We start from the raw sequence: 26,326 nt of genomic DNA, 5'->3' as shown, positions 1-26,326 counted from the left end.
GAAGTTGAAACTAGTAATGTTAGGCTAGGTTTGTATGGTTAGAATTAGGAGAAAAAAATTGGAAATGTTATTTAGTATTACTACGTAGTTATACTAATAACTCAAAAATCTAAAATAAAAAATTTTTAAGGTTTATTCAAAAATTTGCTATGTATGGGTAGGTAAAGCTCGGGTATCAAGGCCGAAGTTAAACTAGGAAGTGTTGGCAAGGTTAGTAAGGTCAATTAGTTTTGTTCAGAGGAGATAAATTTGGAAACATTATTTAGTATTACTTGGTAGTTATCGCAGAGTAAGGAGGAATCCGATCTTTTGTTCACCACGTGGTCACATATTGATATGAAACAAGATTCTGCAAAACGTCTCTGAATGGTGTTCCGTTCATGGTAGAGAATACTGGCATTATAAAAGTTAAAGGAGTGTTTGAAATTTTTTATGTGTTCTGTTGTCATAGTTTGGTTTTGGTTGGGGTTTTTCGAAATATTGTCGTGTTGTTTGAGTCTTTTTATTAAATTTTGTTCGGTTTCACCTATGTAAGTAGAAGGGCAATCATTGCAATTTATTTTGTAGACAATGTTGGAAGTACGTTCTATACTAGTGGGAGATTTCAGGTTTGTGTAGAGGGATTTAACAGTTAGATCTATGTTGCAGGTTAGTCTGATGTCTACCTTATGAAAAAGTTTTTTCCACACTGGAAAAAGTTCTTTTACGTAAGGTAAACAAACGTTGCCTATATAGTTATTGTCTTTAGAATTTTTTTCTGGGGAAAAAGAAGAATGCATACTGTTGAGGGTTTTAAGTCTGTTGGAGGTGACGGAGTTGATGAGGTGCGGTGGATATGAGTTGTTAATTAAAGTTGTGCGGATGAGGGATAAGTTAGAGGGCCAAAATTGTTTGTCTGAGAGTAGGATGGCATGGTCGACTAAATTAATAATAGTGCCTATCTTCATGCTAGAAGGGTGGTAAGAATGATAATTTCTTCTTCAAACGTTCTTCTTTTTCAAACGTAAAGGAGAGATGCTCATTAAATGAGTTAAAACTATGAAGTAAGAGTTCGAAATTTTTAACAGGAACACAAGTAAGGATGTCATCAACATATCTGTAATAAAAATGAAGGTCTAGATTGTAGGAATTAAAAACTTTCAACTCTAAGTGTTGTAAAGCAATTTCTGCGAGTGACGGAGATATAGGAGAACCCATAGGTGTGCCAAATATTTGAAGGTAAAAATGGTCGTTGAATTCGAAATAAGTATTCGAAACTATGAATTTTATGGACTCGAGAAACCAATGCAGTGATAATGTTGTATGACAAGAGATTTCGTCCCATCTAGCAGTGATGGCATCTAAAATTAATTGTAAGGGGACGTTTGTGAATAGGGATACTACGTCAAGACTAACCAATAAGAAGTTATCAGGAATAACGGAATCGCGGAGATTGTTGACAAGTTCAAAGGAGTTTTTTGTAAAGAAACGAGACTTGACTGTGACTGAAGAGAGTATGTTGCTAAGGTATTTGGAGAATTTTGAAAGAGGTGAGTTCAGGTCAGCCACGATAGGTCTGAGAGGAACGTTGTGTTTATGTATTTTAGGAAGTCCGTAGAGTTTGGGGTTGTAAGGGTGAAGGTTTTTAATTGTCAGTGAGATTTGTGGAGTAATTTGTTTGTTAGAGACTAAGTTGTTTACAAATTTGTGAAAAGTACGGTTAATTCGGTCAGTGGGATCGGAGTTAATAGGAGAATATGTTTTTGTGTCTGAAATTAATTCGGAGACTTTTTCTAGGTACGTGGTTTTTTCCAAAATGACTGTGATATTCCCCTTGTCGGCCCTCGTAATTAAAATGTTAGGGTTTTCTTTAATAAAAAGTTTGCAAGCTTTAATGTCTCTAAGGATGTCAATATTGTCGATTTTTTTTGTGTTAAAAGATTTAATAAACGAGAGAAAATTTTTACAAAAAGCTGAACGGGTATTAGTTTTAATTTCGGGATTTTTTATATTCTGTAAGCTTGACTCTAATCTGCTGAGTACTTTGATAAAATTAAAGTTGTGACAGTTGTTAGGAATAGCAAAATTTGGGCCTAGTGCAAAAATATAGAGTAGTCTATCAGGTATATGGATATTAGATAGATTTTTTAGCCATTTATTGGTAAGAGATTCGTTCAGGATGATTTTTGACGAATTCATTTTTGATTCGTGTAATTTATTGAATTTTTTAATATATGAGGTTTTGGATTTGTTGTAGTTCTTTTTAATACGAATGGATTCAAATTCAGAGAAGCTCTCCAGGATCTCGGTTTCAACAGAATACGATAACCAAGAATAGATTTTATCAATAGCACGTCTCAGGTTATTGGTGTGATTGAATGTCGAAACGTTTGGGAATAAAGATTATTTTATAAATCTTTGGCTTTTCTTTGTTTGATGTATCGCCCTCAAGAACTCACTCATATATTTCAACATCAAAATTAACTACTAAATCATATATATATATATATATATATATATATATATATATATATATATATATATATATATATATATATATATATATATATATATATATATATATATATATATATATTTGAATAGTCTTGAATTTGATGTTGATATATATATGTTTAAATTGAGTTTAGTATTCGGGCGTACCATCAATAAAAATAGTATGAGAGTTTTTTTAAAAGTTTATTTATTTCAAATCAATACGTTTCGGCTAGCATCTTAGCCATCATTCAGTGGTAATCAAATTAACTATAAAAATTGACACTAAATAAATTATATGAAAGAAAATTTCATGGAAAAAGAATAATAATAATAATAATAATAAAACACTTACAATTTTGTATCCTAATATAGCATATGAAACCATTATTAATCCATGGTATGAGTATGTGCACATGTATAAGATATATATTTTTTAACACAAACATCACAAATGGTAAAATACACTAATAACCATGATAACTTAACAAGTTGTCGAAACTATGTATTTACTCTTCGGGGTTTAGGATAGAAATGTCACATGTTTCTCAAAGCAGTTTTTAGCATGTGTTGATATTTTTTGGATAATTTAAAAAAGCGATGGGATTTTGTTATTTTTTAAGAAGTTTTGACACGCTATCAAGAAATCACGTGTTATTTTTGTTCAGGGCCGTATTGTCGAAGCGTTTGTTTATGACCTTGTCGTTATGTAATTGCAAAAACAACCCCTCAGCGAATCTTCTTTTAATTGTGTTCTCTACAAAATGTAAAACTTTAGGGTTGAAAAAATCGATATTATGATTTAAATTTTTAATATGCTTAGTTAACATCGTTTTAAATTGTTTAGGATTTTTTGAGTTATTTTTATGTTGATGAAGATACAAACAACGTTTGCCGGGTCAGCTAGTATATATATATATATATATATATTATATATATATATATATATATTTATATATGAGTAAATTTTTCAAGAGCAATTCATCAAATAAAAGGCAAAGATTTAGAAGTTAATCTTTAATTTTTTCAAACGTTTTGACATAGGATTTTATGTCATCATCAGTGGATCTACAAAATGAACATTGAGAAAGTAATATAAACTAGAAAAAAAAATGACAGAAATTGGGAAAAAAACTATAGATACAAGTATTATAATTATAACCACAACAACAATTATAAAGACAAACATAAGAAATGAAAAGTAAAAAGAAATATATAAAAACATATATCATACATATATATACGATATACATGTACAAACGCATGCACACATATATGCATACACATATACATATATATATACACATACAATATATAAATATTATACATATACATACACATACATATACAACAAATTAACTTACATATATATGGTCTTATATACACTAACTTCTTTTTTTTTTTTGTTGAAAAGAGCATAGCAAAGTATTTGTGAAATATAATATATTTTGCACGAAAATAGTAGTTAATGCGTATGGCTCCGAGGCAAGAATACCACATGTGCTTTAAAAATTATTTGAAGAGACCGTTTGAAGGATAGTCGGCGGGTTTTTTACAATCAGTGTTTTGAAGTCTGGGTAAATAAGGCTAATATTCAAAGTTCGGGATCGTACCGCGTAAGAGTAGGTTAACAAGTTCGGAATTAAGCTAGTTAAAAGGAAACAAATTTGGAAATATTATTGAGTATCACCTGATAATTTTCACAGAGTAAAGAGGCATTTTTCCTTTTATTAATACTAGATTTATTAATGCTGATAAAACAAGATTCAGCAAATCTTCTCCGAATAATGTTTCGTTCGTGATAAAGTATACTAGCGTTGTAAAAGTTAAAAGAATGTTTAAAATTTTTAATATGTTCCGTAATCATATGTCGCGGATTTTTAACTTCCCGAAGGAGAAGTTTATGTTTTCATCAAAAAATCCGAATTGCTAATTTTATGTTTTCTCTACGTTTCAAGCCATTCTGAATCGAATGAGACCACATTTGGAGAAAGTATGTGTGTGTGTACGTGTATGTGAACAGATTTTTTGCCGTAAATCGACGTTTTCTCGAAAACGGCTGGACCGATTTCAAAAATTTAAAAGCCACTCGATGTACCTCGATGAGGACTATTGTTTGTCAGTTTTGTGCGACGATCGACCAAGCCGTTTCTTCATAAATAGCAGAAAAGTGAAAAAATGTTCGTCTACGTTTTAGCTCGCAATTCTGAATCGATTTTGAAAATTCAAAAACCGCTCGAAAGATATTGGTTGGGAATCGTGCTGATTAGTTTTTGGTAGAGATCGGTCGGGCCGTTTTGTTGTAATAAACTTTTTTAAAAAAAAGTTCGACGATTTTCATGATTATTTTTTTGACTGTAGATACCATAGTCTTCTAGATCATACTAAAATATTACGGCCCTACGACACCTGGTTTAGCTTTAAAAATTCGTCAAAATTTGCAAAAATTAGTATGGTCTTTTTGGCATTTGTCAAAATTAGATTTTTCATCGACGTTTCCTAAAAAACGCTTGAACCGATTTCAGATATTTAAAAAGCATTTGATGTATCTCCATGGGGATTATCGTTTCTCAGTTTTGTGCGACAATCGGCCGAGCCGTTTCTTTGTAATTTGGAAAAAAGTGTTAAACTTTTCGTCCACATTTATGCTCATTCTACCGAACGAATTTTAAAAATTCAAAAACTGTTCGAAAGATATTAGTTGGGGATGATACTGATTAGTTTTAGGTGAAAATCTACCGAGCCGTTTTCTTGTAATTAACTGTTGAAAAAAAATTTAGGCCGATTTTTATTGCACTTTTTTTGGCGATATATATCATGGTCTTATAGAACTTATTGAATTATTACGGCTGTACGACAAGTAGTTTAATTTTAAAAAATTATCAAAGTTTGAGAAAATGAGTAGTTTTTTGACGTTTGTTAAAAATAAAATTAGATGATTTAGTTGGTATAACGATAGTGTACTTGGTCTTGAACATAGTAAGCCATTAAAGTCATACGGAAACTGGTTCAATTATAATTATTGATTAATTAAAATTACTGATTTTTGAAAATTTGCTTTTAGAAAATACTCCGAGTTAACGTGTTCGTTCGTTCGTTTGCAATGATGTGTAATAAATCCATTCGGAATACTTATAATCACTCATAAATTAATTCATTTTTTATTGATTAAGTCGATTATTTACACATATCGGGAAGTTCATGTAACTTGCCTCAAGGCTAAATACCAAACCGACTAGTTTGAGTTATTATCATATTGTTTTAGTATTTTTATTAAATTCTGTCCAGCTTCACCTATGTATGTATAATAACAATCATTGCAGTTAATTGGTAGACACTATTTGATGTTACAAAATTTGATGTTACTTACAAAATTACCAATGACGATCCAACTGACTACATAAACCGCACGTGCCATAAATTTTTAGACAAACTTACAACAAACAAACAACTAACAAAAGAGATAACTTCTGACCTGAAAAATTTACACCCATATTTTCCCAGACTTTATGGCCTTCCCAAAGTCCACAAAAATAATTTACCTCTTAGACCAATAGTTTCCGACATTAATACTCCCCTATATAAACTCTCAAAATACATAAGTAACATTTTAACTACAATAACAAAACAATCACCACACTACATAAAAAAATCTTATGAACTCGTTACTAACTTAAAACACAAGATAAATTATATACCAGACAACTACAAACTAATTAGCTTAGACGAAGTCTCACTTTTTACTAATGTACCCCTAGACCTTATTTTAGACGCAATAACAATCCGATGGAATGAAATTTCCCCGTTGACTTCTTTATCTTTACACTGGTTCAGGGAAACCGTCAAGTTCATTGTCTCTAACACTTATTTTGAATTCAATGGCTCTTTCTATTATCAAATTTTTGGGGCGCCAATGGGGTCCCCAGCAAGTCCATCTCTAGCAGAAATATCCTTACAACTCCTTGAAAATACAATTTTCAAAAATTACAATAAACATATTTTTTATTACCGTTATGTAGATGACATTATCACTTGTATCCCTAGTGATGATGTCACTATGATAATCGATCAATTTAATAACGTCAATAAAAAATTAAAATTTACAGTGGAATTGGGTACAATGAACTCGATCAGTTTCTTAGACATAAAACTTATACGTACACAGATAACAAACTAATAACAAATTGGTACCAAAAACCGACTAATTCCGGACGCTACCTTAATTACTTTTCTTATCATCCACTCAAAATGAAAATAGGTACCATAATAAATCTAACGGACCACGCAATACTTCTATCGGACAAAACATTTTGGGACAACAACATCAAATTAATTACAAAAATTTTAACAGATAACTCTTATCCCCTAAAACTTATAAATTCCGTAACTAGTAACAGACGAACGTACCTTTTGAATAAAATGGACAATTGCACAGTAAATAACGATTTACATGACTCAGAAACTCATTCTGGTGTAATATGTTTGCCATACATTAAAGAATTGTATGTTCCTTGGAAAAAACTTTTTTATAAATCTGGACTTCGACTTGTAACCAATTTTAGTACAACTACTAGCACTATTTTTACCAAGACAAAAACCCCATTTAATATTGAACGACTCAGAAATCTCGTCTATCAAATAAATTGTTTAGACTGTAATTTAATTTACATAGGAGAAACTAGCCAGAACCTCAATAAACGGTTACAACAACATAAAAACAATTCAAAAAACCCCAAACAATTCAAAACAGTTCTTGCAGACCATATATACACTCTAAAACACAATATGGACTTTTCTAATCCGACTGTACTACAATTTGAACAAAATTTATTTAAACGAAGAATTATAGAGGGATCTTTTTTAACTATTTATAACAATAAGACAATAAATAAAAGGAATGATCTCAACACGCTGTGCGACACAAATCTCTTCTATTTAGATAACATTTCCAAATTTCTTACAAAACAATAAAAGCGTTCGCGCAAAGGTTTTACAATTCGTTCCACACATGTGCAGAATCTTGGTAAAAATATTTTTTAAAAAAATGTGTTTCTCCATTACATCTTCAACCAGTCTACGAATAACACACTATCCATTTGTGATTTTTTCAAATCAGTATTTTGTGAAAATATTGTGTAATTTCAAGTTAATGTTTATAATACATAGTGTAGTGCATTACCATATCCTAATACCATGGATTACTAAAGTTTTCCAAATTAACACTAAGATCAACTAATTGTAAGTACTAATTACTATTTTATTTTTTCTTTTCACTCCAATTCAATTGTTTTAGTTTTTAATTTTAATTTTAGTTTCCACTGAATGAAGGCTAGGATTATAGCCGAAACGTATGGATTTAAAATAAATTTTTGAAAGAAATTCATGTTTTTTATTGATGTTATGCACGATTATTAGACTTTGTTAATATATATATATATATATTAACAAAGTCTAATAATCGGGCATAACATCAATAAAAAACATGAATTTCTTTCAAAAATTTATTTTAAATCCATACGTTTCGGCTATAATCCTAGCCTTCATTCAGTGGAAAAATTAGTTGATCTTAGTGTTAATTTGGAAAACTTTAGTAATTCATGGTATTAGGATATGGTAATGCACTACACTATGTATTATAAACATTAATTTGAAATTACACAATATTTTCACAAAATACTGATTTGAAAAAATCACAAATGGATAGTGTGTTATTCGTAGACTGGTTGAAGATGTTTTATGAATTTACATCTTCAACCAGTCTACGAATAACACACTATCCATTTGTGATTTTTTCAAATCAGTATTTTGTGAAAATATTGTGTAATTTCAAATTAATGTTTATAATACATAGTGTAGTGCATTACCATATCCTAATACCATGAATTACTAAAGTTTTCCAAATTAACACTAAGATCAACTAATTTTTCCACTGAATGAAGGCTAGGATTATAGCCGAAACGTATGGATTTAAAATAAATTTTTGAAAGAAATTCATGTTTTTTATTGATGTTATGCCCGATTATTAGACTTTGTTAATACATATGTCAACATCAAATTCAGAATCATACAAAATATATATATATATATATATATATATATATATATATGTATATATATATATATATATATATATATAAATTTATATATACTAGATAACCCGACAAACGTTGTCTTGTACCCACATCTAAATTTTTTTATTATCCTATACTAATATTCACAGTTCAGTTAAAGATAATAGTTATTGTTTTTCGAATTACTATTTATACCAATATATGAGTGATGTTAAATGTGCAACTGCTTCAAATAATATGATGATTCTCAATTTGCACAGTTGACACTTCACCAACTTGATTAACAAATATTAATATATGTTCAATAAAATTGTATATCAAGAATTATAAACTGCAATTTATAGAACAATTTTATTTCCAATAGCTCAACTGATTTTAATGCCAAGGGTTATAATAATTTTAGTCATAACTGTAAATGTGGATTTTTGTTTATTCTCGACTAAAGCATTGATTTTCCAAATTTATCACACAAAAAATTATTGTCTGCCTTTGTGGTGTATTTATTGTCATATTGTCAAGATACACGTGTTGAAAATTGAAATCTTTTAAAAAGTATAACAAATTTAGAAAGATAAAATATATAGCATTCGCGGCAAAGGTGCAATATCACCTTGGATTTTTCTACCCAAAATAATTGCTTGAATAATATTGCCTTTCATCGTTCATCGGTCATCGTTCTCAACCTATGATCAACAAAATTATTGCAGTAAATGGAGAGGCAAAAGCGTGTACCCTGTGATTTTTTTACTATGCTCCAATTTGCATTATATTTTGGAAATAGGCTAACCTTAATCTCAAGTTCAGAAGTGAAAACAATTTGCACTCCGTTACCACCCCCCGCACTAATTGAATTACAACCCTTTTAATTCTGATTTTATCAGAACTTGTAATACACTATTTTAAAGGTTAAATTGAATTAAATGAGCTACAACTTTCTCTATCATAAAAAACACAAAAGCAAAAAAATCATTATAAACATTTAAATTGTGCAGAAGAACATAAAAAATTTAAAAAGAAACAAAGTAAAAGAGAATATATCTTCATTTCTGTTTCTTTATTCCTCTTTTGTTTTACACACCTCGCATTCTCTCACTCTGTTGTACGTGTTGCGTAGTTTTGACTGGGTCTATAGTGCTCTTTATCGGCGTGGAGTAAACACGTTTTCAAATTGGTGCATTACGTCCTCTTTGAATTTTTTTAAATTAATTATTTATTAGTAATGAAGTTCTTTTGCATAATTTTAGTGTCTATAATAAAGTTTATGTTTTTATGTTTTTCCTGGTTTGGAATGTATATAATTTTCTCCTTCTATATTTAATATCAAATGTGTTTAATTATGTAATATATTCTTTAGATTACTAAATGACGACACACAGTAAGAGTCAAAACATTTAATAAAAAAATTGTCTATATTTTCTCCTTTTTTAATTCGACAATTGGGTTACAAAACATTTCAAATTTATATATATATTATATATATATATATATATATATAATATATAATAAAATTGTTTCTTGGGCATCCATCCAGTAATTAAAAAACAGTTTTATTGAAAAATGTTTTTATGAACATACGTTTCGGGTCTTGATTTGACCAATCTTCAGTGCTACAATTAAATAATTCCGGGCTACAAATTAAAACAATATAAAAAATACATAATTACAGACAAAAATAAGTAAAACCAATGTATATGAAAAGTATATATGAAAAACAACCATAAAACAAACAAATGAAAAGAAACTCACCATACAAATAAACTTTGAAAAATGACGCAAAAACACACAAAATTGCACGAAAAAAAAATAGTAAATATGAAATAAAAAATTGAATGTTTTTTTAATTTTTTATTTCATTTTTTTCTTGCAATTTTGTGTGTTTTCGTGTTATTTTTCAAAGTTTATTTTTATGGTGAGTTTCTTTACATTTGTTTATTTCAAGGTTGTTGTTCATATATACTTTTCGTATACATTGGTTTTACTTATTTTTGTCTGTAATTATGTATTTTTTATATTGTTTTAATTTGTAACCCTGAATTATTTAATTGTAGCACTGAAGATGGGTCAAATCAAGACCCGAAACGTATGTTCTCTAAATAAAAACATTTTACAATGAAACTGTTTTTTTAATTACTGGATGGATGCCCAAGAAACAATTTTATTATATTATTTCACCTTCTGAAGAAAAACCTCTCGCTTTATATATATATATATATATATATATATATATATACATACATATATGTATATATATATCTTATATATTATAAATAGGATAAGTCATGAGATCAATTCTTTAACTATCAATAGCATTCAATTTGAATTTTCCTCAGTCTCAAAATTTTTAGGCATCCAATTACAAAGAAAACTTAAACTGGGACAATCATATTCATTCCATACTTGTACCTAAGTTAACTAAAACCTGTTTCATGTTGAGAATTCTTAAATCAAAAGTTAATTTAAATTGCATTCTTTCAATTTATTATTCTAATTTCTATTCGCATCTCGCTTATGGAATACAATTCTGGAGATTCTCATCATCCTTAAAGGATATATTCAGAATACAGAAAATAGCATTAAGAATAATTTTTTCCCTCAGTTCCTTGTCCTCATGTAGGAATCTTTTCCAACAATTTAACATTCTCACTGTTCCTTGTATATTTTTGCTAATTACGTTGTCATTCATAAAGAATAATCCTGAACGCTTCAACCTATCCTTCATGTTGAATTCCTATTATAAAACATAAAATTTGACTATAAAAGGACCAACTTTTAAACTTGAAACATCTTTTAAAACCGTAGACGGAAGAGGAGTACAGCTTTTTAATCTACTCCTACTACATATTAGGAAACTGAATGATCGTCAATTTCATAAAACTATTGTTAAACTTTTAAAAGCTCAAAGTTTCTACGATACTTCTTAGTTTGCCAAATTCTTAGTTTGTTTAATAGTTATATTTTACTGTAATTAATTCAATTGAGTTAATTTATTTTCTGTAATTATTAAATTTTTTCCTGTATCCGTAATATAATATAAATATAGATATAAATATAAAATTCTTCTGTAACTATGTATGAATAATTAATCCTTCTAAACAATAATTTGGATTTTCATGAATCTTCCTAAAGTTTGTTCGGGAAATTTTCTACAATTTGTAGATTCATTGAAATATAGTTAGATTGTAGAAATAAATGGAAAAAATTACAAAAAAACGCTTATCATTGTTTGCCCTTGAAAATATTTAAGGCATGGTTTGACATTAAAACAAATGAAGATTGTCATTTGCCAAACATTTCCATTCACTTATAGGCTAATATAATATTAAAATATAATATATTTATGATTATAAATAAGAAAAATGTAATGACTACATTATTATTGCCAAAAAGCAGCTGAGATGTGCCAAAAATTAAAATAATATAAGATTTACAGTCAACATCTGACAGATGATGCAGTCTGCGCATGTGTCTGCAGTGATCGCACTTCAAACTTAGTCTATAATTTACTTTGAATGATTATTATTTTTTAACTTTCAAATGCAGTCGTGTTTTGCCTTACTTCACTAAATCACGATACAAAAATAATTTATTTATTCAAACAATTATTTAGAAGTTTCATTGAGTCAAAAATTTATATGTTTGGCATTGGATACGAAATATTTACTCAAGACAATGGAGCATTTTGGGTCTGAATATTTTTAATGTGCTCCAATTTGCATGAAATTTTGGAATTTCATTTCATCTTACTCTCAAATTTAAAAGTAAAAATAATTTAGAATCATTTGCCACTTCCCGGGGGAATGGCATCTCTTTTCAGTGGTGCAATTGTATCTCTTTCAAACTAACGTTGGATATCGATAAAAGAACTAGTTAGAAGAGAAAAATGTTTATTAATGTTTTTCAAAAAAGAAATTACTTTTCAAGTTACTGGCTACTAAAAATTTGTTGTTTTTTACGTTTTTCATAGTTTTTTGCAAATATTTCTAAAAATATGCATTTAAACGAAAATCATGTATTGAACAAAATTATATAAATTAAAATCCTAATAAATCGGTGTTCTATAAATTGTTCTAGGAACAACATTAGGATAGATATAAAAATCGGGTTTTATAGCACTCAAATTAAGCTTTAAAATGAGTTCTTCTGCGTGTAAAATGAGTGGGCTATTATGCAGATAAAAGACGCATACAATATTTTTTTTGTTTAAAGCAAATAGTTTTTGAGTGCTATTTCCACCAAAATTAAAAATAATCGTATTCCCTCTGAAATCAACTTGGTTTGAGAGATCTTGACGGATTCTAGAAAATACCATAACTTTAGTGCAAACGATTTCGAAAAAGCTCATGATTTCATGAAAAAAAATCTATTTAAAAAAATAAAAGATACTAAAGGTATATAAATAAAAATTCAACTGACCAATTATTGCTTTTTATAATTTTTCTGTTACACAAATATTGATAGTGTCCAACCAGAGCGTCTTTCGAGTCCTTCAATCCTTTGCCATTTCAAAATAAGAGAAATTACGGTAAAATTTATGATAGAGAAAGTTGTAGCTCATTTAATTACCTTTAAAAGAGTGTATTGCCAGTACTGTTAAAATCAGAATTAAAGGAGTGTTAATACAATTAATCCGGTGGGTGATGACGAAGTGCAAATTGTTTTCACTTCTGAACTAAAGATTTTAGATTAAGATTAGCCTATTTCCGACACACGGTTTATTCCTCTCCATTTACTGCAATAATTTTGTTGATCGTAGGTTGAATAGAGGACATGTAAACAGGATTTGACAAATTAATTCACTTCAAATATAAACTTGAGTAATAATTTATATAAATTTAATAGTGAGAAAAATGTAATTTAGATATTAAAATTACTAAAAGCCACTTAAAATATGGTAGAAATATATAAAAATTATAGGCAACATTATTGAAGCCATTATTTTGGGTAGAAAAAACCAATGTGATATTGTACCTTTACCGGGAATGTTAATTATTAATTCTTTCTGAATTTGTTACACCCTTCAGTAGACTTTAATTTTCAACACGTGTATCTTATGCTATAAATCACAAAAACAGGCAATGACTTTTTGCTTGATACATTTGGAAAGTCAATGTTTTAGTCGTGAATAAATAAAAAATCATTCATTTTTACACTTCTCATCTACAGGTATGACTAAAAAATTGTATAACCCTTGACATTAAGATAAATTGAGCTATTGGAAATAAATTTGTACTATAAAATTGCAGTGGTTGATTTTTAATATATAATTTTATTGACCATATTTTAATATTTGTTAAAGGGATAATTAAAGTGTTAACTGTGGAAATTGAGAATCATCAATTTATTTGAAGCAGTTGTACATTCACTCATATATTGATGTAAATAGTAATTCGAAAAACAATAATTAATAATTTTAACTGAACGGTAAATATTAGTACAGGATATTGAAAAAATGTAGAATTGGGTACAGGACAACGTCTGTCGGGTTATCTAGTATGTATATATATATATATATATATATATATATATATATATATATATATATATATATATATATGAGTGAGTTCTTGAGGGCGATACATCAAACAAAGAAAAGGCAAAGATTTATAAAATAATCTTTAATTCCAAACGTTTCGACATTCAATTTAATGTCATCATCAGTGGATCTAAAAACAGTATGAAAATTAGTATATCTAGGTAATTATAATATATGTGGATTGGTATAGTAACTATACAATAAGAGAAAAATTAACAAACAGCAACACTTAACAACAAACAAATTATAAAAGATAGGAAAGGTAATAGAGACTAGAATTAAATAAATAATTAAAAAATATAGGCAAAAATATATAAGTACACTCATATAAACCTACGCATATATACATATATATATACATACACACATACACACATATACATACATATATATATATATACACATACATATACATATATAATAATATATATATATATATATATATATATATAAATGCATATATACATATACACACACATGCAAACATATAATACACATATACATATACAGATACAACAATATATACCTATATATGTACACATATACATGTACGACTATCATATATAAATATACGCATATACATGTATGCAACGTGCATGCATATTCACAACGACGTACATGTACATGTATGAAACATACATATACTCATACCTATCTATGTAACTATAGCTATACACGTATACATATACATATACGCATAAACATGTATATATACACATATACAAACACACATATATACATATATACATATATATATATATATATATATATATATATACATACATATATACACATACATATATACATATACACACAATACATACATATATACATATGTACATAAATGCTCACATATATATACATATACATACATACATATATACACATATACAAATACATGTATACACATATATATATGTACATCCATATAAACATACATGTAAATAAATAATATATATATATATATATATATATATATAAACATATATACATACAAATACGTATATATATATATATATATATATATACGTATATATATATATATATATATATATATATATATATATAACTCGTATATATGTAAAGCAAAAAAAAATATTTATGAAGATGGATAATACATATAAAATACAAGTGGACTTACATTACGTTGGTTGGTTACATCACTAACATTTATATAACTAACTTGTCAACACCATGCATTTTTTATAATTTTTTGTAATATAATTACTAAATCATGTATATATATATATATATATATATATATATATATATATATATATATATATATTGTGATAAGGTTTTTCAGCCACAAGTCGAAAAAATAAAAACAGAACGTAAATATAAATCGTCTTTAGTACGTTTGCACGTGTTTTGACTGGGTCTATAGTGCTCTGTATCGGCGTTGAGTGAACACGTTTTCAAATTGGTGCATCGGTGCAATTGGTCACAGTATATATCTAAGAGAATGCTTCAACATAAATATAATTTAGACCATATGCAAAATTTTAAACACACCTTTGATTTAAACAATCCCTGTTATTTTATATATTGAACAAAATGTTGACCTAAGAAGTTTTGCTGAATCTGTTTTAATTTTTTTAAAAATTCGCAATGTGTTAATGAGGGAAGTTCTTCTTCTTTGCTTTTTGACAGCTATCAAAATTTAATTAATGTATGTAAATTTTATTTTTTTTAATATTTGAACATTTTTTTACCATTTGATATTATCTTTTCTTTCAGAATTCGAAATAATTCTATTACTCAATTTTATTTTTCAAAATTCTATATATATATATACATATTTTTTTGTTTTTAAAACAAAATATTTATGTTTTAATTGTCAAATTTTGTATAAAATAATTTTAAACTGGTTTGGTATGTATAATTTTAATTCCGTTTTATTTTATTTTGTTACTTTGTTTTATTACTCTGTTTGTATTTTAGCTGAATATTTTAGCCGAATGAGCTAGCAGAATAGCTTGAAACGTAATAAAGAAGATTTATATTTACGTTCTGTTTTTATTTTTTCGACTTGTGGCTGAAAAACCTTATCACATTATGTTTCAAAGTCAAAATAAACAATATCAAGATATATATATATATATATATATATATATATATATATTTATATATATATATATATATATATTTATAGATCTTAAAATATTTGTTTATTTATATATTTCACCAGTATAATATACCCACAAGTTATGAGAACAAGGCACGTTCGAATCAGGTACTCGTAGAACAACTTGTGCGGATTCTCTTCCAATTGTTTACCAACATAATCATTCCATGTTATATCGATGGCTACGTAACATGCTAAACCGTGTGTAATGAAAATCGCCAAGGCCAACATCACTTTTGCCACTTGTGCTATACTAGAAACAATAAATTATGATAGAAATTTAAACATTTTGAAATATTTGAATTGAAAATCCAGTAAACCACAAAACGTAATTAAAACGTTAATATAACTATAAAAATAAACATATCTTTGATGTTACTTAAAAATTTAACAAAATTGACTGTAAATTTAAAAACCATTTCTTATATTAATTTTATTACATATTTTGATTGAAAACCTACAAAATTTACAAAATATATTCTAAAAATTACAAAGCTACTAAATCTAAATATGAATTCAATAAATAGAATTGAATAGATACAAAAACTAACAATGCTAACAAATTTCTATTCAAACAATGATTTACAATGTTTTATTTTCATTATAAAGTTTTAACTTAAAAAAAAATGTATTGTGCTTTCTTATCTTTATTTTACCAAATATATCTTAGATGATATTTGGATAAATAGGTATCTTTATTTGCCAAATTCAAACCATTTCACTGCTTTCGGTTTGTTAATGTATCTAAAAGAGAACCAAATAGAATAATATTGATTTAATTTTTTTGTAGCATTGCCTTTAATAATATCCATTATTTTCAAGTTAACCATACAAAAACGAATTAATTTTTGGTCGAACACTTTACACAATAAAGAAGATTTCAGACTCTGAATTTTTAAATATAATTTTGTCAAAGTAAAAGGAATAGAAAATTATTAACTGAAAATATTGAAAATATTAGTATATTTTGTAACAATACTGCTAATTGCCTTTAATTACTATCATTATTTATTAACCCTTAACAGACGAGTAGAGCCATACTAGCGAATAGGAAGAAAAAATGATTCATTCTTGATGATGAATTCTTCTTGCTATAATTTCAATATGGGCACAATGCAGTTAGAAAATAAGTTTCAATATTGATGAACAAGCGGTATTAGACAAACTATTCGAAGCCAATGAAGCGATTTTAATTATGAAATTTTTCTAGCTTTGGAAAAGCAGCACTTAATTTTTTTTTAAATCTGTCGACCTACTGGGAATAGTTTTATAAACACGTGAACTCAATGAGCCTAGAGAACGTCATGGGGAACAGCGTTTCGTAAGCTGTCCCCAAACCGAAAGTAGACTTTGTATATTTAGAGTGAAGTAAATGTGTGTGAAATTAATTGGGCCTGATGTATGGACATATAATGGATACCGGTTGCGCGGTGGTTAAAGATAAGTCTAGAATAAGTTGCATGTTAGAACAAGAAATGTTTTAAATTAAGTGATTATTATGTGTAAATATAGGTTAGTTAATTAAGTCGCGAACAAACGCCTTTTCATTAGTAGTAATTATAATATAGTCAGTTTCTTACAGGATCGCGATGTTACGGTAAGGCTGTAGAAAGACCACGAATGTACAAACAATAATAACAAATCAGAGTAAAATAAAATTATAAGTAATAAATGAAAGGAAATTCATAACAAATAGTGTAATGTGCCGTGCACTATTTTTCGTTAGTTCAACGATCAGATGCTTAAATTAGCATAAATTATTTTGGTAATCATTCTGGCCCACCATCGACGGCAGTACTTAGGATCTCGGTAATATAACTTTATTGTTAGTTCATTCGCGGATATTTTTTCTTTAGTGTAAGTTCACAGTTTCGTCGTTTTATTTTTTTTTTATATTGTTATTCATCAATTTCGGGTTTTGATTTTACAATTCAGTCTTAAATTAGTAATTATGAAATGATTTGTTGAATTCTTGGTTATCATAGTTTAGTGTACAGAAGTTGTGATATCAATTTTCTATGTATTTTGGGCCATTGTTAACGTAATTTGCAAAATTGGTTGGCTGCGGTACGACGAACTGAAAAACAGGCCTGTATGCGAGGTAATATTTTGTAAATTTTACAAAATCAAGAAAAACACATCGACGTCATAAAATAAGCGAAGAAAGTATTCCGTATCGGCAGGGCCGGTCCTGCCTTGCATGCGATGCATGCAAAAAATGCGGGCGCAAGCCTTAGGGGGTGCCAAAATGAGTTTCGGAAATTAAATTTATAATATAAAATTTATATTTTTTTATATAAAATCTAGAATTATTTATTTAAAATCTAGAATACTTAATAAATTATAATAATTTAACTTAACTAGGTGTACGGGGACACAAAAAGCATATTTATTTTGCAATGTGATATCAGTAGAAACAATTAACCGATTAATAATTCTGCAAATTAGTAAAGAACAGCTCTGTTTATTGCTTAAACTACTTATTCAATTTTTTCTTTGTTTGAAGTTACCATGGAATCGAAAAAGAAATTATCTAGTGTTCAATCCCATAAGAGCAAACCTGCGAGATATTAAATTAATTGTTGGGCATTACTGACGAAAAGTTGCGAGCTGATTTAGTTGAATAGGTCCTTATAATTATGAAAAATGGGAAGTCAGTGCTTAGAAAATGACTTGTTTATTCCGAGAAATTGAATTCTAACTTTTGCTTTTGTTGCAAATGTTTCGCATCTGTTGAACTTTGAATGTTGAAGACATGCGTGGAACAAATATGAAAAATCAAAGCAAAATTTACTTTGGAACGAAAATCTTGAGGCTTGTGTTATACTTAGTGGTGTCCTCCATACTCTAAATTTAATAATTATTAACTATACAGAAATAATACATATCAAATATAATAAGTTTTTTTTTCAATATTGTTCAAGAATTGTGTAATTTCTTTGCATTTTTTACTGATAATTGAACAATACTTCTAAAATACGTTAAGAATTTAACTTTAAAACAGCAAGCTGATACTCTGAATATGACGGCTTTTACGATATCAATTAGGAAAAGTTCACGACGCAATTTTGGATATTGTAAATGATGAAAAATTAAATTAAATTAAAATTTAAAAATCCAACATGAAATACGAGTGTTATGTTTGAAAATTAAATGCTATATTTGTTAAATATTAACATTGCACATACGTTAAAAATATTTGAAAATTCCAAAATACTTGATTATAATCAACCACCGAATCGCGTCGATTTTCTAAATAAATTTAAAATCAATATATTTTATACGCTTTTATATTATATCTAATTTTTTGTGCCCTAAATCCAGAATAATTAAAAATTAATTAATTTATTTCACTTATATGTTACTTCTTCTAATCTGAGAAATATAATTCAAATCGATTTCGCCAATGCGCATTATAGCGGAGATACCAATAAATGTAGGATGGAGGTCGAAGGAAGTATACATGAAACGTTTGGAGACTATGATATATTTTATACAGATGGTTCAAAGAATTCAGATGGTGTTGGTGCGTGTTTTTACCATCAGGGGACAAATTCCTTCACAAAATATAAACTAGATAAAGATGCGTCGATATATACAGCGGAAATGTACTCTATTAATAGGTGCGTAAAGTATATTGATGAACATAATGTGAAGAAATCGGTCATAATCAGCGATAGCAGGTCTGCTCTTGAGGGCATGTTGTCGTTGGGAAAGGACCCGTCATTATTAACGAAAGATACACTAAATGACATACATGCAATATTATCAAAAAATTGGGAGTTACGCATTGTATGGGTAAGAAGCCATATTGGGATAGCTGGCAACGAAGCGGCGGATAACGGCGCCAAAGATGCAATAAATACAGGGACTGTTGCTGCGGATGGAATATCATATAGAGACATAAAAAAATTTAACAGAGCAAACATACGGAACATTTGGCAATTAGATTTCCAGTTGTCTATTAGAATTAAAGGTAAATTTTATGGTATGATACAAGGAAAAATTCCAGTCAAACCATGGTATGACGGATTTACGGAATGTCGGCCGTTTTACGCCACATTGTGTAGATTAAGACTAAATCATTAATACGCTCCATTCTGCCTAAGCAGAATTGGGATCGATATCGATCCTAGTTGCTACTGCTTGGGTGAAGCGACTAGGGCGGATGCAGAGCATATAATCATCGAGTGTAAACGTTGGGAAAAGGGCAGACAAAAACTATGGGAGGAAATAATCAAACGAAAAATCTCCCTTCCAATTAATTTTATAACAGTGCTGACAGATACAAGATCATATGGTGCCTCTTTATACTTACATCAAATCTAATAATATAAAATTATAAAAGAAATTTACATAAAACAATGATATATACGTAAAACTGGACTTTAAAAGATAGTGTAGATATTATATAATTTAGAATATGGCTAATGTACTAGCTTATAAAGCCAATAAATCATATATAAAAAAAAAAAAGTTATAGAATTTAAGAAATGCATTTCAGAAATAGTATTTATTATTTTGATATCAAGATTTTTATACCAAAATAATAAATACTATTTCTGAAATGCATTTCTTAAATTCTATAACTTTAATCTAACAAAAATATTAATTCTTTTGCTATGGTAGTCGAACTTACATCCTCAACCAATTTACTACATATTGAATATTACTAAAATGTGAAATTATGACAGGGATTGTTTTATTTTTTGATATCGATAATAATAAATAAATTTAAAATCAATATATTTTATACCCTACTAGATTATATCTAATTTTTTGTGTACTAAATCCAAAATAATTAAAAATTAATTTTTAAAAAATATGTAAAAATTTATATAATTTTAATGATAAACTGTTAAAACGGTGAAAATTAATAGGTGGGGGGCGCTAGAAACAAAGTTGCATGCGGGCGCTAAGGACCCCAGGACCGGCCCTGCGTATCGGACACGAGGATCGGACAGGAACGTATAGCGTGGAAAGCTTGTAGTAGAGAAAGGCCAAACTATTGGACACAAGCCGCAGACATCCACAGCGTATTCGAAGTTCTTTTGGCCCGAATTCCGCCATTACGGCATAATACACCAAAAGGAACGCATTTTGGACGCCATTACAGGATAGTATCATATACATATTTTAAAATATGTATAAAATATAAAATAATTATTAGAGTTATTATACGGTTATTACCAAATTTTAGACATTCTATTTCATTCTATATTTATATGTTATTTCCATATTTTCTATATCAAACTTTCCATATTAAATAATATTTAACTAGAAAAATTTAATCGTAACTAGTGTGTGATATTTTACTACATCTTCTATATTTCATTTCAATTACCATTTCTACTATTTCCAAATTAATCACACTAATTTATTATACTATATTTTACTATATCCTACTATTTTAAGTATTTTCATATCTTGTTTTCTAAATCTAGACTATAGCTGTGTTTTGTGTGTAAAAGTATCATATTTACTAATTCTACTATTTCTTACAAATTACTATTTCTATTTTTTATATTCTATTTGATCACACATTTTACAACTATATTCTTAATATTTACTATATTCAAAAACAAATTGATCTACTATATTCTAATTCTACTACATTCTAATTACCATTTTCTTTCATTATTAAAATTTATGCTATTTATAGAACTTGTTTGTGATATAGTGTAAAATTACTATATTTTACTATTTCACTTTACTATATTTTACTATTTCATTACACTATATCTACTAAATCATTATACTATATTACTATTTCCAATTAACCACACTGTTCATAATTATTTTTAATTATTACTATGTTTTTTTAAAATCTCATTTAAACAATTATACTAATCTCATCTTAAATGTGTAGGTTAATATATTGGAAGTACAACAAAGTGAACCTGCGGAGCTTCGAGTAACAAATCAGAGAATAATTAGCAGATCCAACGAGTCAATTTTTGAAAATTATTCTACGAGTCCAATTTTATTACAAGTTATTCCACATTAATCTTGGTATAAGGTAACCTATGTATATATTAATCGAATTCAGTTTATCCTATTCCAATTCTCTTTATTTCATCCTAAAATTTTCATAAATTTATATATACTTATAAAAAGATATTATCATGACACGAGTTTTGTTGCTGGTAAAAGTATAGTCACTTTAGAGACAGATGACGTTTTCGAATTTATCGATTTTGTTAATAGTAGTCACTATGCTTTTAGTATTTTACATCCTGATGAACATCCTAAATTATTAGAATATATTATTTATATAAAAATAGCGGGTCGTAATATTTGGCATGTTGATCACAGAAAGTTTGACACATTCCCAGAGCTCACAAAGTACTTTCAAGATTGGGTGATAGATAGAAGGAAAATTAATAAATATAAACATTTATTGACTCCCTTTCCAGAACCTCAACCTAATATCCCGAAACATGCCAACATGAACGAGTTAAATGACTATGAAGTAGTTTCGCTTTTAGAACAGGAAATTACATACGAGCAAGCTGACATTAAAGAACAGATCGAAACTTTATCATTCGCAAAGATTTTAGAACCTCCTACGACATATGAAGCACAGACTATAATTGATGACGAAGACGCAACTGCTATTTTAGACAATTCATGCACTTCCACTTCTAATCCTACTAATCAAATTTTACCAAATCCTACACAAATAACTATTCCAAATCCTTCACCAGTAACTATTCGAAATCCTTCACAAGTAACTATACCAAATCCTTCACTCGTAACTATACCAAATCCTACACAAGCAACTATACCAAATTCTTCATACGTAACTATACCAAATCCTTCATACGTAACTATACCAAATCCTACACAAGCAACTATACCAAATTCTACACAAGTAACTACACCAAATCCCACACAAAAAATAATTCCAAATCCTAAACAAAATTTAATAAATCAAATTGAATTTTTACCAAATTCAATACAAATTCTAACCATCCTACACAAATAATAATTCCAAGTCCTAAACAAATTTTAATAAATCAAATTCAATTTTTACCAAATTCTATACAAATTCTACATTCTATACCTACACAAATAATTATTCCAAATTTGACAAATATAATTATACAAAATTTTAAACAAATTTTAACAAATCAAACACTAATTCTACACAATCCTACAAAAATAATTATACCATATCCTAAACAAGTTTTACCAATTTCCAATTCCATACAATTACGAAATTCTATACCGACTTTACTAAATCATATCAGAACCCTGCCAAATCCTAATAGATCAAGATCATATTTTAGACATTTACCAATTTCATTTATGTCCAATTCATATTTAAAATTTATTTCTAAAATTATTCCTAAGCTATCAAACTTTAATTTTAATATTTTCAGTATTCATTCATTCATAAAAATTCAAATTTTACTACCATTATGCCATAATATATTGTTTATTTCTAAATTTTTAATAAACAATTACAATCTCTATTTTGGCAGAAAATCTAAAATAAAATTAAAAAATGTTTTAGTCAAATATGAGTTTCTTTTGAAATTCTCTAATAAATTTCTAGATCATTATTCATTAAAATTTTAATTCTCAAATTTTTAAAGTTATATTTAATTTCCTTTGATTTTTAATAAATTCTATTCGTTTATTTAAATCCTTTTATCCTTCCAAACTTTTGTTTCGAGAACCAATTCCTTACAATTTTGTATCAAGAACCCTTCGACAAATATTTTATCCATAATTTCCACATCATAAAATTAATTTTTTATTATTCACTTGACATTTTACTAAATATTAAAAACCCAATTGTTATATTCTAAATTTTATGAAATTGATGATTACAATTTTTATTTTATCAAGTCTAAGCTATCGACTGAATTTCTATCGAAGAGATTATCGACTGGAGGGCAATAAAAATTATTTAATATATAAAGAATTTCTCATATTTGTATTATTTTATTTAGTATAAATATCAAAACATTAAATTGTTCTTTAAAAAAAATTAATTAAAATAATATTAATTTTACTTTTCCCTACTAAGTTATTATTCTACATTTATATAATTTAGTGTCAAGAAAATTCTATTTTATATTTCAATATCCATGAAACCTATGTTTACCAATTTCCTAACTCACACTGAATTTAATAAATATTATATTGGTTCCCATTTTCATAATTATATAACAAAATTTCAGTTTCTTATAACAAAAACAACTTCTTTACTAGTTTGTTAATTATACTCTGCTTTGTGGAAAGAAATCTTTGAAAGTTTATGTAAATAGGATAAAACCTTTTATACGATGATCATAATTCTATTTAAAATGTATATTATTTTCTATTCTTATATGTGTTAATTTTAATTCCATTTTCTTTCTTATTTCTATTGTTAATGATTGATTTTATACTAATTTTCATTTCTACATTGTACTAGTTTTAAGCATTGATTTTGAAATATTTAGTCTTAAGTGTTGTTTTAATTCATAAATATCATTTTCTTGATCATTTTCATTGTATTAACATATTATTGATTTCCATTTTTCTACGTGTCATTTCTATGTCCTTTGTGAAATTGTTCTTTTCTTTTACTATGTAGTTTGTTTCTATATTATGTTTTTCGATTATAGTTCATAATTTATTGTAAAAATGTCTAAATTTGGTAATGAACTATAATCTCCTGAAGGGGGAAGGTATGTTATGCGCCGACACCCTTACCTTTTCCGTCGCATTTATGCCTCTATGTGCATACTCATTACTCCTATGGACTATATCTATCTCTTGAGTTCCACTCTCTATTCTATGGACCCTATATTTCCGGCTAGACAGAGGATCTCTACAAGAAAACACAAGGCACAGTCTCTTTCTATCTGTACGTCAAGAAACACATAACCTTATAGTAAACCTTTAATGAAATTCTGTATAATAAGTTCTGTAATAAATTTATAAAAACTTGTGTTGTGTTTCAAAATATCAAATTACCTCCATCGCTAAAGGCAAATATATAACAATATGTTTTCCATAGGTTTGTGGGAGTTGTAATTAATATTAAAGTATAAACTCCCAACGTATAAAAAAATATAAATTTTATTCATTATAAAAATATTACTAATATGAAAAATATAAAAAATGACAAGTACAATTGTTTTCTCTCAATCATGACCAGCCTGCTTGATCCCCACACACCCCTGCCCAGTGTTGAACTCACAGTTTAAAAGGAAAGTACAGGAAAACACGTTATAATAATATGGTGGGAAAGCAGATTAAGCAGTGGTCAATTACATATTCATCCAATGAAATAAATGACGGTTTCCTCAGCAGATCCACCGTAGTGCAGGTAATTCGACCTTCCATCATCTCTGCATATGGTTTTGAAGTAAAATCTGGTGAAATTCCTGAACCTCGATGTCTTGGTGGACTTCTAAGATTTAGCCCTTTGGATCACATATCGGATTCTCGAATCTTTGTGGCTTTAATGTTTGGAATGCATTATTTATGGGTACAGTTTCCATTTCTGCAGGCGTTGCATTCGTATCTGATGGGTTCTTATCAGAGAAAGAAGTTGGCTCTTTATCCAAATCAGGATCATTGGTTTCTTTAAAATAATAGTCCACAATTGTGGAATCCAATAAATAATTAATGTCATCATTTTGTTTTGACTCGTCGCTGTCACCGATAATGGGAGGTGGCATCAAAAAACGATTTGTTGAGTTAACGGACGAGGAGAGGTTGAATTGCATTCCAATGAAAAGTCTAGGCTCCAAATTATTTTTTTGACAGCGATAAACACTGAGGTCTGGGTATACCAAATGAGTATAGAGAAGTCCAGTTCAGATAGTAAGTACGTTAACTATGATGAACTGTGGACTGGACGTACCTAATAAGTCGTCACTGAAGACCAGCGATTATGGTGCTGCGTCAAAATTTAATTTTCTTAATTCCTCGAAAAAAAATAAAACTCCTTTGTCTTCATCTCCATCGTCGTGAGTCACCAATATGGGGGTTGTAATTAATATTAAAGTATAAACTCCCAACGTATAAAAATATATAAATTTTATTCATTATAAAAATATTACTAATATGAAAAATATAAAAAATGACAAGTACAACTGTTTTCTCTCAATCATGACC

General features: G+C 27.9%; 1 protein-coding gene across 1 annotated transcript in view; it reads right to left on the bottom strand.

The window, feature by feature from the left end:
- Positions 1 to 26,326, bottom strand: part of LOC113371533 (proton-coupled amino acid transporter-like protein CG1139) — a 213,029-nt gene that overhangs the window by 26,252 nt on the left and 160,451 nt on the right. The window contains exon 6 of the mRNA XM_026612162.1: positions 16,282 to 16,457. Coding sequence (XP_026467947.1) covers positions 16,282 to 16,457 — 176 coding nt within the window. The remainder of the gene's footprint in view (positions 1 to 16,281; positions 16,458 to 26,326) is intronic.

Source organism: Ctenocephalides felis, unplaced genomic scaffold (assembly GCF_003426905.1).
Source record: "Ctenocephalides felis isolate EL2017-DRISC unplaced genomic scaffold, ASM342690v1 CF-g0.4_SCAFFOLD_01492, whole genome shotgun sequence".
In the NCBI taxonomy this organism is placed as follows: Eukaryota; Metazoa; Arthropoda; class Insecta; order Siphonaptera; family Pulicidae; genus Ctenocephalides; species Ctenocephalides felis.
Note: the sequence above shows the minus strand (reverse complement) of the source record. Positions and strands in the feature narration are given on the sequence as shown.